Raw genomic sequence first — 17,463 nt, 5'->3', positions numbered from 1 at the left:
CTTCACCAAGTAGAAACAGCCCATCTGAAGAATTCTATATTAAGAGAACCCGCTCGCCGATTGAGACCACGACCGCGGCTCGACAATAATTCGCCCAACCGGCCTCCGCCCGAGACACAAAATCTTGATATTGAACTCTTACATATCTAGTACCTTATGAACTGTAAACCAATTTCCATCATTAACTCCATGCTCTGTACCTACTATGTCACACGCTTTCACCCTTATTGTATCTGTCACACACACAAACACGTGTTGCATGCACACACACACACACACACACACTTGCTAGCACTCACAACCTTCTAACATTAATACCATTGTAAATAAAATCTTATCTTCTCTCAAACAATGGAACGGCTTGTCGTCAATTCATCTATATTCTGTTGGCACTGCATTGTATAAATTGTATTTATGGCTTATCTTATTTCGTTAGGAAATACGACCACGGTCGTATTTCCTACACCACTGAAGATTAAGTTTTTTGGCCATACACACAACTCAATGCTGTTGACACGACTCAAATTGACAAGGTTTCAGCGTGTTATCAAGCAACTGTACGCGTTATCATGTTTTTCTGATATAAATAAATCGAGAAAATATATTATAAACATTTTCCTTCGGGAAAAGTGCCTTATGCCGAAGAAAGAAATCTTAATTATCTTTTAACGTAATTTCAATCAGCGTGTTTTGATATTCGCTTTTATCTATTTATCATAAGAGCAATTCAAGAGAAGTCTTATCTGAACACCTGTTAATTGCCCAGCCTTGTACATAGGGAGTAACTATTGCAATGAGATTACTTTGTAGTTAACAACAGTAATTTATTAAAATTAACAACCTCTGTTGTGGTAAGTAGTTTCAACTTTACTTCACTAATCTTTGCTGTTAATCACAATTATAATTATTAAAATTATTTATTAATTATTAAGCTAGGTCAGTTCAAACAAATTCGTATTTATTGAATCTAAATATAAATAGATAAGTTAAAAATTAAAAGCTCTTACCTAGGAAGTAATTTCGAGTTCTACACAGAAGCCTTGTTTGTTTTTGTGTTTCCGTATGATCCGTGTCAATGGTTCTGAAATAGTGGGCCGCAGGTTTGTAAAAATATAAGTTTGTAAAAAAAATTCATGCGAACACTTAATCATCTTGAAAAAGTATCATTCGTAATTATTCTATACACATATACTAATGAAATAAATTAAAAAGTACTTTTCCATACTTATTCCTTTTTTTAAAAAAGAAAAAAAGCCTTGTATTTATTTTTGGAAAGACTTTCGGCCGTCCCCGCCATTTTCTCCCAAATTTGTTTATTAAAAAAATTTTTTTGCCCAAAACCCCCGTTTTCGGATACGGCGGTTCCGGAAAATTTCCATAAATCGGCATTGTTATATTTTTCTCACTTCCCCACCCAAATTCTTCAATTTTGACTTTTTTCCCTAACTCTAACCCTAAGACCCTAACCCTAACCCTAAAACCCTAACCCTAACCCTAAAACACTAACCCTAACCGTAACTACAGAAATATTTTGAAATTTTTGTCCAAATCACAATGTCCGTATTTTTCCGCATATCTAGGAAAAAGAAAAGTCTTAAAAGAAAATTTTAGAAATATTTCTGGAAATTCTTTTCAGAATCATAATCTCCGTATTTTTCCGCATATTTTGAAAAAAAATTCTGAAAAAAATTTCTTTAAATGAAGGAAATTGGGGTAGGGGTGGAGTGGGGTAATTTAAAAATGCCGTTTTTGGCCAATTTTTTTGCAGATTCGTATTCCCCTTAGCCGAAAAGAGGGCGGGGTTTGTGTCGAAAAAATTTCCTTAAAAAAGGTGGTTTTTGGTTGGGGACGAACGGAAGTCTTGCCTTGTTTTTTTTTATGCTTCCGTAAGAAGTGCGCCACGAAGTCAAAACTTTCGAGAACCATCGAGCTACGTTCTCCATTACATTTATTATATTTCAATGTACTCACAGCTTTTAAAATTTTCTCGCATTAGGGCAGTGAGCTGGCAGGGTCGTTAGCACGCCGGGCAAAATGTTTAGCGATATTTCATTCGTTTTTACGTTCTGAGTTCAAATTCCACCGGAGTCAAATTTGCCTTTCATCCTTTCAGAGTCAATGAAATAAGTACCAGTTGAGCACTGGGGTCGATATAATCGACTAACCCCCCCCCCCCACCCAAAATAAAAAAATAGCAAGTTTTGTGCCAAAATATGAAGCCAATATTTTCTGGCATATAAATGTTTAGTGTCTTTGAAATATATATATAGGGTTGGCCAAAAGTTACCTGAGAGTATATACAAACCATTTAATTCCAATATTTATTTATGTTTAACAACTGAATGAATTTAATAAAAGCATCTAAATGTGAAACATCATGAAAATTGTTCAAACTGAAGTCCTTGAGCGACACATTTTCCCACTTGAGTCAATACAGATCTACGGGTAGTATTTATGGAATTTTGATTTACTATCGTGTGGCTTTTGATCAACCCTGCATATAAGTGGGGGTGGGGGTGGTTGTGGTGGTAGAGTTAGTCCTGTAATTATTTTGGGCAATTGGAAGATCGCTGAAACTTAGTCTTCCTATTAGGAATCAATAAGGAAATATATTGCAGTAGTTTTCCGCTTCTTCCTCTGAACTCAGAAGAAGACTTGATTTTAGCGGTGAAAGCTAAACAAAAATCAGAAAGGCGTTTATCAATTTTATAATTTTGTCATCTCCTACAACAATGTACAATAACACCTTACTTAAAGCGAAATGGTCTTTATTGCAGAGAGTTAAGTTTTTTGGCCACACACAAAAGCAACGCAATAGCGTTAGCATAATTCGAACGGCCAACCTTACTGCTTGTTGTGAAGCAACTCGTTGAATTGACTGTTTCTATTCTCGTATAAAGATGCAAAATTTAATCCTTTTTTCTTTTATCATTTTTTTTATATCTGTGTACGAAAAACATTAAGATGCCGAGTAACTATTATGGCTAATAAGACGTGTAAGGTTACTTTATATATGTTATTAAGCATAGAATAGTAAGAAATCTTAGTTTTTTTTTATTACAGTAGCGTACTATCAAACACATTACCGTTTCAAATCTATTGTCCTTTGAAAAATCAATAGCTCAATACATGTGGCAGTTTTATTATACCACGGGAAGCTTCAGCCTTCTGTTGTGGGCAGCAGAAGCAGTGTTTAACTGACAACCATTCTGTTAATTTGTTGTGTATAATACAAATTCAGAAATCTCTGCAAAACTTGCGACTGAAAGGTTTTTCCACCAGAAGAATTTTATCGATGAAAAGTAAGTTAAATTCAGGACATAACAGTATCTTCCCACAACCACAGCAAGGAAATAACACTAGATTGTCTAGTTATCATTCAATACATTTTATGAAAAAATACCGTATGAAGAGCGTAAAAAATAAATAAAGCAAAACTTTATATGAACGGAAGACTAGAGTATTGTATTAATGGAAGGATTATGAATAGAAATGAAAATGGTCGGAAGCAACTTTAAGTCTTTTACGTTCAAAATCCCTAAAACCCACTTAAGTACCAGTTTAGAATACTCTCTCTCCTGACAATGAGTAGCCTTAAGCTTGTGCTAGATATTTGCAATATTAAAGTGCAAAATGGGTAAATGGATTTGGCAGAATCGTCAAGGCGTCGGCTAAAATGCATTGCGGTACTTGCATCACTCCTTACATTTTGAGTTAAAACCTGTTGAGGTTAACTTTGCTTTTCGCCCCTGTGAGATCGATAAAATGACTTATCAGTTGGGGTGGTCGATGGTATTAATTTATTCCTTCCCCTGGCCTTATGCCTAAATCAAGCAATTATTAAAATGTAAGAGATTACAGAGTGCCGTATTGAATGCCGAGCAGATAAGGTTTGAGTTCAAATCAGACCAGGTCCCTTTTGTCTTTCCAATAGATGTCAGTCATCTATTGCAATTGAGTTAACTATGCAGCTATGTATGGTGAGTAGTGGGAGATGTGTTTTTTTTTTTATGTCCCCAACATATGAAGCTGAGTGTATATCTTGAAGTGCTGAGATATCGTGTAGATACAGGAAAAAGATGGGGTGAGGTTCTTATCGTATTCTATTCGGAAAATTACAGACCCTTGATACGTTGTGAACTACAAATGCTTGCCGACTTGAAATATTATTTAGTTGTAGATATCGTATTGTGATGCTTATTATTTGATTGAAATAAGCTAAAATATGTCTATGTTCATTTTTTTTTTTTACAGGAACCATGTTGACATATTCTGGTATCTTATTATTAGTATTGTCTGGGATTTCTTTGGTGGCAGGTAAGTGTAAGAAAATGACGAATACATTAAATTTATTCTCCAGAAATTGCTGCTATTTTAGTCAACCAATAAACAAGAAGTTTAAAGTTCGCATTGTGTCATCCACGATGTGTGTGTGTGCGACCAAAACAATTATCAAGTTACGGTATGAGCAACCTTTCTTTCTACCAGTAGGTCTAATGAGATTATAGCTCATTAAAAAATCTAGCCACACTTTTAAAAGAATTAATTTAACAAATATCGCATGCAATACAGTGCACACCATGTATTACACTATGCCAATTATAAGAAATATAAGTTAGACTTAAAGATGTAGCTACAAAACGTTAAGTTTATAGAAAGCTAACATTATGCATGCCTTACAAAACATCATAAACGACAAAAAGCAGCTCTCGAGTAATTGCGGATTGCCCATGTCTGATCTAATCAAAGGTTGTATAATTCATCGCCCTCAGCAGTAGTACTATAATAAAGTACGTGTGATCCACTCACTTGTCCTACTGACTTTAGTCCTCACAGTGAGTAAACTGACATTCTCTCCTGGGGTAGCTGATAGATACCAAACCTGTGGAACAAGGCAAATTATTTTTGTATCTGTTATATTGAGGGAAATGTTCAAATAATGATATATATCCCGTACACTGGGTCTTTGGAACATCCTAAAGCCCTCGTTTTCATGTAATATATCAGGTACATATCAGCCTGTCGTAGAAATATTTTTTCCAAATATTTCTGTTGTTTTGATTGATCAGAAACATATATTGGGAGGAAGAACAACATATTAATGAAATTGCGTCTCCTCTAAGTCTGGAAATCTTGAATTTATAAATTAAAGAATTACATATAAATAGCTGACCCCGTGCCGTCACAAATAACGGCTAAATTTAGCATTTTATATATAAATAAGGTACAAAAGGAAGTACATAATAATCACACATACAGACATTCATATACTTCCTTTATTCATGCATTCACATACACACATATACTCACACAGAGTTGAAACGCTGATTTGTTTTTTCACCCCTTCCTTCCTTCTTTATTCATCTATCATCCCTTCCTTTCTCTCATTGCTATTACTTTCTCTCACTCCCTCTCCGTCAGGGCTATTACTCTCACTACTTCTCCTTCACTGAATTACTATTTTCTTTCCTCCTCTGCGTCCGGCGTGATTCGACTTTGCCTTTCATCCTTTCGGGGTCGATAAATAAAGTACCAGTTACGCACTGGGGTCGATGTAATCCCTTTGTCTGTCCTTGTTTGTCCCCTCTATGTTTATCCCCTTGTGGGCAATAAAGAAATATATATATATATATATATATATATATATATAAACACTACGCTCATTATTATATTAGGAGATGAATAATTTTGTCGTATAGACATATTTGCCTGCTGATGGTTTTAAAGATTAAACCAGCTTGGTCCAGGTTTTGGTGACATGTTCAAATTCCTTTTCAAGTTAAAATATGTATAGACGAGTTTAAAATAATGTTCGGAATTTCCGCTGCAGTAGCCGATCGCCAGGCAGCTGGGTCTATAAAATAACTAAAAAAAAATTTTTAATTGCTATTCCCACAACTTTTACCCCTTTGATGAAGCGATAACAAAGTCATGAAATATGATTTCCTCACTCGCTGAAATAGTCTTGGTGAGTAGTTATGAATATAATTCTACATTTTCGTTTGAGAGACGATGAAGCGGAAGGATTGAAAAAAGAATCAATATGAGATTAAAATAGTCGGCATACATGTTTTCTAGATATATTTACTCAATCAAGATTTTTACTGAGTTAATTACTGTTAGAGCATGTTTCCAATTTTAATATAAAACTACACCAAACTCCAGAACTAAATGTGAAAAATGCACGTAAGTGGCTGTTTCGTGGATCATTTTTAAAAACTATATGAAGAAATTTGAGCATCTCACCTGTGAGGGGTTATTTACGGCTATTGATTTGCGTGATTATTTAGCAAGTCTGTAGAATTTTTTGCACAATATGATTGCATGGTAGTGATAATTTGGTTAAGGCGGCGAGCTGGCAGAATCGTTAGCACGATGGAGAAAATGCTTAGCGGCATTTCGCCAATCTTTATGTCCTTAGTTTCAGCCTTTTGGGGTCGATGAAATAAGTACCGGTCGAGTGTTGGGATCAACGTAACTGACAAGCTCCACTCCCGAGAAATTTCAGGATTTGTGCCAATAGTAAAAAGGTATTAGTAGTTTGGTGCAACAGAGCATGTGCGCATCTTATATTATTCAATGGATTAACGTTGATGATACGGGAAATACTTGAGTTTAGAAGGGTTCAGTTACTCTGCATTGATAAAGGACAAATACCCCGAAACATGTCTGTAGATGCCTGACCAGCAAGGGGAAGCGGCTGACCTCCCCTGTTCGAAGGTTATAATGGACACAGGTTCGTGTGTCATATAGCTAGCTAGAGGCGATGGCCTCTTGGAGCTAATCAACGGCAGCTTTCGTCCTATATTATTCAAATAATTCAATTATTTTATAACTTTCAGATATATTAAATACATCATTTTGTTTGTTTAAAACCCATTCAATGTCTTATTTTCAACAATATCAGTCATCTCTAGGAATTGTCTGAGATTTAGGACAGCAATATTGCAGGGAAGGGAATTATTTCACATCAAATCACGTATTAAACAAATACATCTCCGAAAACGACTTCATTATTTACTTATTTTGGTTGACATGCAGTTTATTGTCATAAAACAGTGAAAGTAAAATGTCCTTAAAAATGAAAGTATACAACGATAAAAAGCGAAGTGATTACAGACATATCCTGTAATTTATAAAATAATTGTAGAAGACAACACTGAGTGTGCATTTCCAAATGTAGACATTGCCTTTCGTACATTTTAAACAGTAATGATCACAAATTACTCAGCTGAGCGTTATTTTATCTGTTGAATTATATTAAAAATCTCATTAGACCAACTATGCAACAAGGCAGGCTGGATACCTTATCACTAAGTATAGAAGCAGATTTGTCATGTAAGATTAATTTTGAGGGTCTGATCAAAGACTTTGTGATTAAAAATAATGTAGGGGAAAACTTTTCAAATATAAATAAAGTGGAAGTATACAAAATTAAACATTATTTTTCATCTTACTGTTAGTTTTGTTGCCTTTTGAAAAATAATACTAAAAAAAAATTTATGATTTATTATTGTTTGTATTTTGAATTACATTTCTATGAGGGCACCAAAATCTTTTAAGTACTTAGGGGTTTTAATCCGACCCTGAATGAAATCTAGCACTTCATAGCTCCTTTATGTTATCAACCAAGAAAGGAGGACAGGTAACGCTGACTTGAACGGCAAACATGAAAACCTGGAACAAATATCGCAAAACATTTTGTCCAACGTTCTAACAATTGTGCTAAACCATAGTCATATATTACACACACACACACACACACAGACACACACACACACACACACACACACACACAAACACACACACACACAAATTTATGCAATATCGATGGGCATAGTTTAATAATCATCTGTTGCTGCTTAGTTCTTTGTCAGCTGGATGCTCAAAGGCGTACCAGGTATGACTACCTGGTACAGCAATGTAACCTTCCTATTTTAAGGTATCAGGTATGATTTCAAACAGATCACGCGCCCGCATAGAGATTTCCTCGTTAGCTCATGGCCCCTTTGTTGAAATGTATGGAAGAAGTTTAGGTGTAGCAGCTAAGTATCTTAAGAAATTAAGATTATATCTAGACTAGCAGTATCACCCGGCGTTGCTCGGGTTTGTTTCGATCCTTTAGAATTGGAATCTTTGAAAAGTAAAAATTTTGCATTATGTAGCTTGTTATTCTCTTTAAGTGAACATTTTTCTGGTCGAAATACACCGAAAAATGGCTACACAGCAGTCAAAATATCGTAAAAAAATAAGCATTTTCATAGAAAAAATAGCACATTTTTGATGTAAATAATTTTTGGTCTTAACATGGTCCGATTTGAATTTTTTCTTCTACGGAAGGAAGAGCAAGCCTTCTTCTATCATACTCTCAATTTTGGTCAACTTGCGCTGCAGGGTCTCGGAGGAGATAGTGTTAGTTGAAGGCTACCAAACCTGCCACACACAGACAACTTCAGCTTTATATATAGAGAAATATCAATGCAATTGAATAGTTCTCTGAAATTCTTATGGTTAATTACGTTTCGGTATATGATCTCTTATAGCATGTTTTATGATTTTGTAATATGATCTGTCGATTGCTCCATTTGTTTACTTAATAAACCTATCGTGTAATTTTATTTAAATGTGACGGTGAAATGAATAATTCTGCTTGTTCTTTTAATATAACATGAAAGCTATGTTATCATTTTATATAAAAATGTGATGGCAAAATTATGTTGTTCGGTACATTTAATCATAAATACGTACATGGTGCATCATATTGCGAAGTTTGCAATAATGATAGAGACCTATAACCAAGCTTTGATGTTAATTTAATATTCCACCACTAAAAAACGTATAGAATTTATAAATATTCCATTACCTAGCACGTACGTGCCTGTCACAGGCATAGCTAGCTTAGACATTTTGTTATTCCGATCAACACGAACATTCAGTTACCTAGACAATGTTTCTGTGAAAAACTTACTCGTAATTCTTCCTATAATCATTTCCTGAAGTGGAAAGAATATTTATTTTGATAATGAAATTAAAATCAACATGATATGTAGATTAAGAAACTGTTCTCGGATTGTGGAATTTGTTTAATAATCAATAATTTTGAATACCATTAATTTCCTTTGCTTATATCGTCATTTTTCTTTTTCTTTGATCAATATGATATTATAACCACCTTCACACTAACATTAAATCTACGCATATTATAATCTTCTGTGAACTTTCGGTTATTTTGCTCATGGATAAAAAGAAGAGAATAAAAAGTAAAATAAGCTTATAAGTAAGGATGAAAAAAGGATAAAAAGAAAAATAAGATCAGGGATTATTGGTTTGTGTTTTCATTTCCCATATACTTGTTCCTAATGTCGATGACTTATCTACGTCTACCTCCGAATCACTTAACGATATAAATAGATTTCTGTTGCTTTCGCATTAGCCATTCCCGAGAATCTATCAACTGAATTGGATAAGTCTTCTACAGATACTTTCACAAGATGCTATACCGTAGGACTGAGCGCAAGATTTCACGATCACGAAATGAACGCCTTAATCACTTAGCCATAATCGTGTCACTTTAACATCAACAATATTTACTAAAATTAAGCAATATATCTTTACAAGAAAAGAAAACTCCAAAAGTATAACAGATCAAATTATTTAGGAAGTAAAACAGAACTACCTCACCAAGAAAATTTTTAAATAAATAAAAGGGGGAGGGATTAAACATCAGAAGATAAGGAAAAGTGAATACCAGGTTGTAGACCCCAAACCAAATGGCTAGTTCAGTCGTACCTCGCGGATATGATTGCAAAGGCTTTGCTGCGGAAAATAAATACCAACACTCACCGCAACAGCCACCACGCGTCGCAGGCCTCATTTTTCTGACAGGCCGCAGCTATCCCGATTTTGCGGAGGAAATCAACAGTGCAGGGTCCGAGATTACCTGCTGTCTCGATAGCGACTGACACAAAGTAACAATGGTCAGCCAGGATCCTGTATTTGCTTATTTTCCTCTCCTCTTCGTTACGGGCGGGGATACTCGGGTTAGCGACCGACGCAACAAGGTTGGAACCGGAGAACGTGTTTAAGCACGTCGCGTCCCAGATTAGGGATTTAACTTCCTCGTATGAGAAAAGGGTTACTCCGTCGGAGCACTTAACATCCCCGCGCTCAAGATCTACTGGCCCCAGTTGTGACAGGAAGCCAGCCGTGCGCGGCCGCTTCTTGTCATTCGGAGCAGCGTGCTGGGATAGCCGGCCTACGATATGGATTCAGGATAATGGACGCACGTCGGATTCATAAGCTGCTTGATGAGATTGAGGAAAGATAAGCCGGCAAAGCCAGGGGATCTTTTCCATCTCAAGCACAGATTTTTTTAATTGATTTTTTAAACTAAACACTTTCAAACTTCGGATACTGGTTGAATGTGTCACGTAGAACAGAGTTTACTCTTAACGTTTTTGAAACAATTTTGTATTTTAGATGTTATTTTGTGTTAAATTAGTCGTTGTTGGGTAATTTTAACCAATCAATGATGTGTATTCAGCTGAAGTTACTGTTGCTGTTTAGAACAAAAACTTCCAGCTCATTATTTTTACAAAATTATTACTGAGACAAACCAACGACGGAGCCTGTATGTGGTTGCATGACCTGCTAGAAAAAAGTAGCCAAACTTTTTTATATACAGAATAGAAAAACCTCTGACACATTCAACCAGTATCCGAAATTTCAAACTGTTTAGTTAAAAAAATTAATTAAAAAATTTGTGATTGAGATTGGCAAGATCCGTGAAACTACTCTCATACAACACTGGATATTAGCCATAATATGTACCGAGTTCCCATAACATTATCTGTTTATTTCATACGAAAATCTGAATAAATTAAACTAGTCAAGGGAACCCTAATATTTGGAATATGGATACTTGCTGTCTTTTATTCTTTCAACTTTTCTTTAACCTTAGTTGCTTCATCATTCAGTGAAGAATATTGTTTTAACCATAGGATAGCTCTGATTGTAATGGATCTGTGAGAAAAAGCTTTCCAGCCATGACCATTCTGTCTTATTCTTTTCTAGAATTAATGAATTCCTAAGCGAACATTATAAAATAATACAAACTTGCTTTATTATTTTTTTCTTGAAAACGGAAATTTCATTTTCTTTTTGTCAGGAAGATTTGGTAGCTCTTTCTAGCAACTCAGGCGACCAGATAAAGGCTCTCGCGTTGCCTCGTCTAGTTCCCTTCATCACTTGTTGTTTAGTCCCGAGTTGGATCTGACTGAACAGATATGATCAAAGACGTCCCAACAGTGACCATTCCGTCTTTCTTTCCAGATAGAGGTTTTTCTATTCTGTATATAAAAATGTTTGGCTACCTTTTTTTAGCAGGTCATGCAACCACATACAGGCTCCGTTGTTGGTCTGTCTCAGTAATAATTTTGTTATTTAGCCTCAGATCAACCCTGATACAGCAAATCTATCTTCAAAGACATTCCAGCCTTCAGCAAACTGTTTTTTAGGGATAATTTAGGACAATACGTATTTTGGGCGTGTGATTTTGATAGGGGGATACTTTGGCTGCTAATTTTAGCGTGTCGATCGACCAGGTAGAGGCTCTTTTATTGGTTCGATTGCGTAATGAGATTTTTTTAATACATATATGTATGTATATATATCATCGGCAGAAGTTAGTAAGTCAAAATCTGAGGGTTTCGTGTATTGGCACTTATCAAACACGAATTTGGCCTTTGCACTCTGTAACTTCTGCCTATTATTAATGTGTGTGTATATATATATATATATCTATATCTATATCTATATATATATATATATATATATATATATATGTATGTATGTATGTATGGGTATGTGTGTGTGTGTGTGTGTATACATACATACATATAGATAGATAGATAGACAGACAGACAGACAGACACATTCTCGTATATGTTGCTAAAAAAACATCTCTGGTTATTAAAGAAGTGTTTTGTCAGGGGAGATTTTCAGTTTAAATTTTTCTGTCGTCGAAGATTCATCGTTTTGTCAATCGACCCGGCAGTTGCTGTTCGGAAACAGCATCAGTAACTTTTTTCATTGATTGGTTAATATTACCCAAATACAACTTGAACACGAAATAACTTCTAAAATACAAAATTTTGTCAAAAATGTGAAGGGTTAACCCTGTTCTACGTGACACATTCAACCAGTATCCGAAGTTTGAAAGTGTTTAGTTAAAAAAAAATTTACTCTATGCTTGTGATGGAAAAGATCCAAGCCAGGTCCTAAGCGGAACATAGACCAAAGCCAAGGAATTTAACAAGTAACAGCCTGTTGCCAGCCTGTTCTCTCTCTCTCTCCGTGTCTCTCCTCTCTCTCTCTCTCTCTCCGTGTCTCTCTCTCTCTCTCTCCTCTCTCTCTCTCTCTCTCTATATATATATATATATATATATATATATATATATATATATATATATATATGTTTAAAATTACATATGCCCATGTGTGTCTGTGTGTGTAGATATACTAATATAAATACAATAAATATGTCATGTGTTATGCACACAAAGTATCTGAATTAAAATGAACTAAAATGAACAAGAAAGTTAAATATCTTAAATTGGAAATGAAATTACAGGAAGATATTGAGATGCAAAATAGAATGTAATTCCCTTGTTCGTCTGTCTCTCTGCAAAAATGATTAACAAGAAACAAAAAGGTAAATAGAAGAAAGAGAAAAAGACATTGGAATAAAAGACTGTGCAAGTAATAAGTTTGATAAATTCAGAGAGAACTTTTCTCTTAAAAAAAATAATACGACAAAAATGTCGCGCATATTGTGCTTCTTTTCTTTTTTATACGAAAGTCGAATTTCTTGATTTAACATTAATCATCTAATGCTCCTTTTCTTATATATAAATATAATATATTATACTATATTAGAAATGATCCAACTTTAGCAATTCTATATATTTAATCTGATAAGTAAAGTCTGTGACCACAACCTTCTTATGTTATTCTAGATTATGAAATAGAGAAAGTTGATGTGAGTGATACAGTGTAATGCAGTCATTTGATGGAGAAAGAATGCCGAGAAGAGAGTTCAAAGGGATGCAGTTTCGAGTAAATAAAAGGAAAAAGAATTAGTCCATTAAATATTTTCAATCACTTATCCTTGTTTTTGTTGTTTTGTAGGCAAACGTCTTCTATGTTACTATACCAACTGGTCTCAGTATAGATTTGGTCAAGGTAAATTCACAGCCGACAATGTTGATCCATATTTGTGTACCCATGTGGTATATGCATATGCGAAATTGAACGGAAACCAGCTCGCAAAAATTGAACTGAATGATGAACAGTAGTAAGTAATCCCAAGCATTTCTATTCATTAACCCTCATAACCCAATATAGATATGAAACATCCTTATCGTGTTCCAAGATGAAGGATGATAAAATATATAAAGAAAATTTGAAAATTCATAAATTGTACTTTGGATTGCTTAGGAATAATTTTGGATCACAGTTATGGATTTCCAGGATAAGAAACAGAGAATTTGAAAAATTGATTTAAACGACTAAGTATAAAAGGCAGGACTAGTATTTCGTTTATAGCAGGATAGATAATCAGTGAAGATGCCGAATGTAAAATACAACCGGCATTGGCATAATGAAGAAGTGGTATTGAGCGTAAAGTATAATCAGCAATAATGTGTGAAAAGTCTGGCTGCATCCGAAAAAATATATATTATGAAACAAAAATAAACACAAAATTTATTACACGAATCTGTTACCACCACGACAGTCAACTATTTGACGCCGAACACGAGTTTGATGTTGAATACATCCACGAATTTTCCGCTCAGATAGCTCTTCCGAAGACTGCAAGACGGCTTCGTGCAATTCATGCCTTGTTGTAGGGTTTTTCAGTTCAACTTTATCGGCCAAAACATCTAAAGTTAATAATGATTCTGTTAATTCCACGTGTAAACATGTGTTGAATAGAACTCACTGAATAAATCTCAATTAACTGTGTTGTCAGGTGTATGCACCTGACATATGCTAACGTGTATGCAGCCAGACTTTTCACACAGAGGATATGATAGTAAAGATGGTGAGTGTGAGAGCGTTGTTGTTATGTAGCCTCAAGCTGTTATCGAAGAAATATATGGGGCACAGGTAACCAGCAGAAGGGTTACACGCAACCCACAAATTTATTTTTTCCAGTTAAACCATCCTTTCGCCTAACTGGGGGCCATACTGCACACCCTCAATTTGTACAAATGAATCGTATGGGATCAGTGCGACAGTATAAACATGTTGTATTCTCCGTAATACTCTAGTATTAAAAATAGAGAAATACACACACACACACGTGGTGGTTACAACATGGTGGGTTCGTTCAGAACGTGACAGCTTCTGTTCCTTTGTATCTCTTAGTAGCGTACATCCGAGTGCAGTGTATAGAACGAGTGAGGCTAACGATGTTGTATCCATATCCGTACCTCTCTCTCTCTCTCTCTCTCTCTCACTCTCTCTCTCTCTCTCTCTCTCTCTCTCTCTCTCTCGGGATTTGAGCTCATTTTACAAAGAACTGGAAAGAATTACGCAAAGCATTTTGGCTGATATTCTAATGATACTGTGAGTCCACATCTAAAATGATGATGATGATGATGATGATGATGATGATGATGATGATGATGATGATGATGATGATGATGATGATGATGATGATGATGATGATGATGATGATGATGATGATGATGATGATGAGGAGGAGGAGGAGGAGGAGGAGGAGGAGGAGGAGGAGGAGTTATTGTTTAAATTATTTATTATTGACAGCTACCTAAAACTGAATTATTTGAAGAGCAGAAATCCAAATCTGAAAGTTTTGCTGGCAGTCGGCGGATGGAGTGTTGGATCGAAACCTTTCACTGAAGTTTCTTCACATAGTTCAAACAGAAGAGAATTTGCACATAATGCGATCCAATTTCTACGCCTATTCAAGTTTGATGGCCTAGACTTCCATTGGATGTACCCGACATCGAAAGGTAGTCCTGCAGGAGATAAATACGAATTCGCTGAGCTTATTGCGGTAAAATTGCTTATATTCTTATATTCTTTTATTTGTTTCAGTCATTTGACTGCGGCCAAGTTGGAGCACCCCTTTAGTCGAACAAATCGACCCCAGAATTTATTCTTTGTAAGCCTAGTACTTATTCTATCGGTCTCTTTTGCCGAACTGCTAAGTTACGGGGACGTAAGCACACCAGCATCGGTTGTTAAGCGATAGTGGGGGGGACAAACACATACACACACACACATATATGACGGGCTTCTTTCAGTTTCCGTCTATCAAATCCATTCATAAATCTTTGGTCGGCCCGAGGCTATAGCAGAAGACACTCACCCAAGGTACCACACAGCGGGGCTGAACCCAGAACCATGTGGTTGGTAAGCAAGTTACTTACCACACAGCCACTCATGTGCCTATATGTAAACATTTTTAATATACTTTTACAGATTTAATTTTATGCTTTATTATCGTGATTTAAATCAGCTTTCTTTTCTTTCAAATTCAAATTTCTAATCCCGCCCAATGTTGCAAGGGAATGATTGATTATCTTCCTTGTATTAACGGCCTTTGCCATAAAATATGCTCAGCTTTTGTATTTGTTTTGCATGATTCTTGATGTAAAATCATGTATTAAAGTAAACATTGTCGTACTTTTGGAAGGTCTGTCTGCTGACAAAACACTCGCACTCGTATTTGCTTATTTTATTTTAATTAAACGACTGATTAATTAACTAATCAATCGATTAAGTAAATGGTTTTTCAAAATCCTTTCGTCACACTATGGTATTATCGGTCGGTTGGTCGCCTGGCTGGTGAAAGGTTGAATTGTAAACATTAAATGAATTAAAGTGAAAATAAATGTATAAAGTAAACTAATTAATTAACTGATAAATAAGAGGAAAAACAATACAAATATATTTATTTTCAGTCATTGGACTGCAGTCACACTGGAGAAGGGCTTTGAAGAGTTTTAGTCGAAAAATCAGTCTCAGAACTTTTGGTTTTTCTTCTTAAAACCGGTATTTAATCTATCGTCTCTTCTGCCGAACCGTTAAGTAAACAAACCAACACGGGTTGTCAAGCGGGATGAGAGGCAAACAAAGACACAAAGATACCCCCAGCATAAACACACACATACACACATATGTATATATACATATATACACACATATGATGGGCTTTCACGTAGTTTCTACCTTTCAAATTCACTCACAAGGCATTGGTTCGGAACTATAGCAGAAGATACTTGCCCAAGGTGCTGCGCAGTGGGACTGAACCCGAAACCACGTGTTTGTAAATCTGGCTTCTTAAACCTCACAACCATTCCTGCTCATAAATAATATATATATAGAGAGAGAGAGAAAGAGAGAGAGAGAGAGAGAGAGAGAGAAAGAGAGAGAGAGAGAGAGAGAGAGAGAGATAGATAGATAGATAGATAGATAGATAGATAGATAGATAGATAGATAGATAGATAGATAGATAGATAGATAGATAGATAGATAGATAGGTAGGTAGGTAGGTAGGTAGACATGTATGTATGTATGTCAAGTCGGCAAATATTTGGATGGATAAATGTAAAAGTAAAAAAGGGGAAAGAAATATATGAGTAAGTAAAGTGTAATAAAGGGTATTCTAAAAATTAAATAAAAAAGTATTTGAAAGAAATAATAAATCTCTGAACGAGGTATAAACAGTAACTGCACGACACTGTGAGGTATATTTGCCATCTCAATATGGCTAACCACTATGGGTGAGTGTTACTGTAGCTTATAGCTCCAGGAGAATATCTCCTCCAGTTGGTGTTAGGCACACTTTCTGTGCCCTAAGGTATTTGCAAAGGGAGGTCATCCTTCCCTCGTCAACCTAAGTGATACGCACGGACTGCAGTTTCTAGGTATTGACCTGTCATCAGCGTTCGACAATCACCGGTTTTCGATGAAAGGGGTCCCAATGCAAATACTTATATCACTTTTCCAGTAACTTTTCGTCACTGATCTCTATCTATCTGGTTAGTTGTAGACAATGGCCACCAGAGAGGATGAAACCAAGGAAGAACCCATGACACTATTCTAACTGTAACGTTCGTGTGGGTTAAATGGTGCAATCGATAAGTGTTGTTTATAATGATGGGTTGTGTGCTTTAATTTATTAGTGTATGTTTGAAGGGCTACTGTTAATTGGAGTCCAGTGTTTTTATTTATGGGACTATGTTTTGAAGACTTGCTTTTAATTGGTATCAAGAATTGCTGTCGTGTTAGAAAGTTAAGCGCATAATAGAAAGGGAAATTTAGCGTTATGGCTAGTTTTGCAACAAATATTCTGTATAGAGAACTGCTCCGCAACCCAAATACATTTCTTTAGTGCAGGTTGATGAATAGGATCGAATAATAAATGAA

At 35.5% G+C, this 17,463-nt stretch overlaps 1 protein-coding gene across 2 annotated transcripts in view; it reads left to right on the top strand.

The window, feature by feature from the left end:
• Positions 1-707: 707 nt before the first annotated feature.
• LOC115232425 (chitotriosidase-1-like) overlaps positions 708-17,463 on the top strand; it is a 32,112-nt gene continuing 15,356 nt past the window's right edge. The window contains exons 1-4 of one of the 2 annotated variants that reach the window (XM_029802290.2): positions 708-851; positions 4,255-4,317; positions 13,189-13,354; positions 14,833-15,085. In XM_029802290.2, coding sequence (XP_029658150.1) covers positions 4,260-4,317; positions 13,189-13,354; positions 14,833-15,085 — 477 coding nt within the window. In that variant the 5' untranslated portion in view covers positions 708-851; positions 4,255-4,259. Of the gene's footprint in view, positions 852-1,079; positions 1,101-4,254; positions 4,318-13,188; positions 13,355-14,832; positions 15,086-17,463 lie in introns of those variants that run through there. The other variant, XM_029802291.2, reaches the window with a different exon arrangement.

The sequence above is a fragment of the Octopus sinensis genome, linkage group LG2 (assembly GCF_006345805.1).
Source record: "Octopus sinensis linkage group LG2, ASM634580v1, whole genome shotgun sequence".
Classification (NCBI taxonomy): Eukaryota; Metazoa; Mollusca; class Cephalopoda; order Octopoda; family Octopodidae; genus Octopus; species Octopus sinensis.
This window is presented reverse-complemented; position numbering and strand designations above follow the sequence as displayed.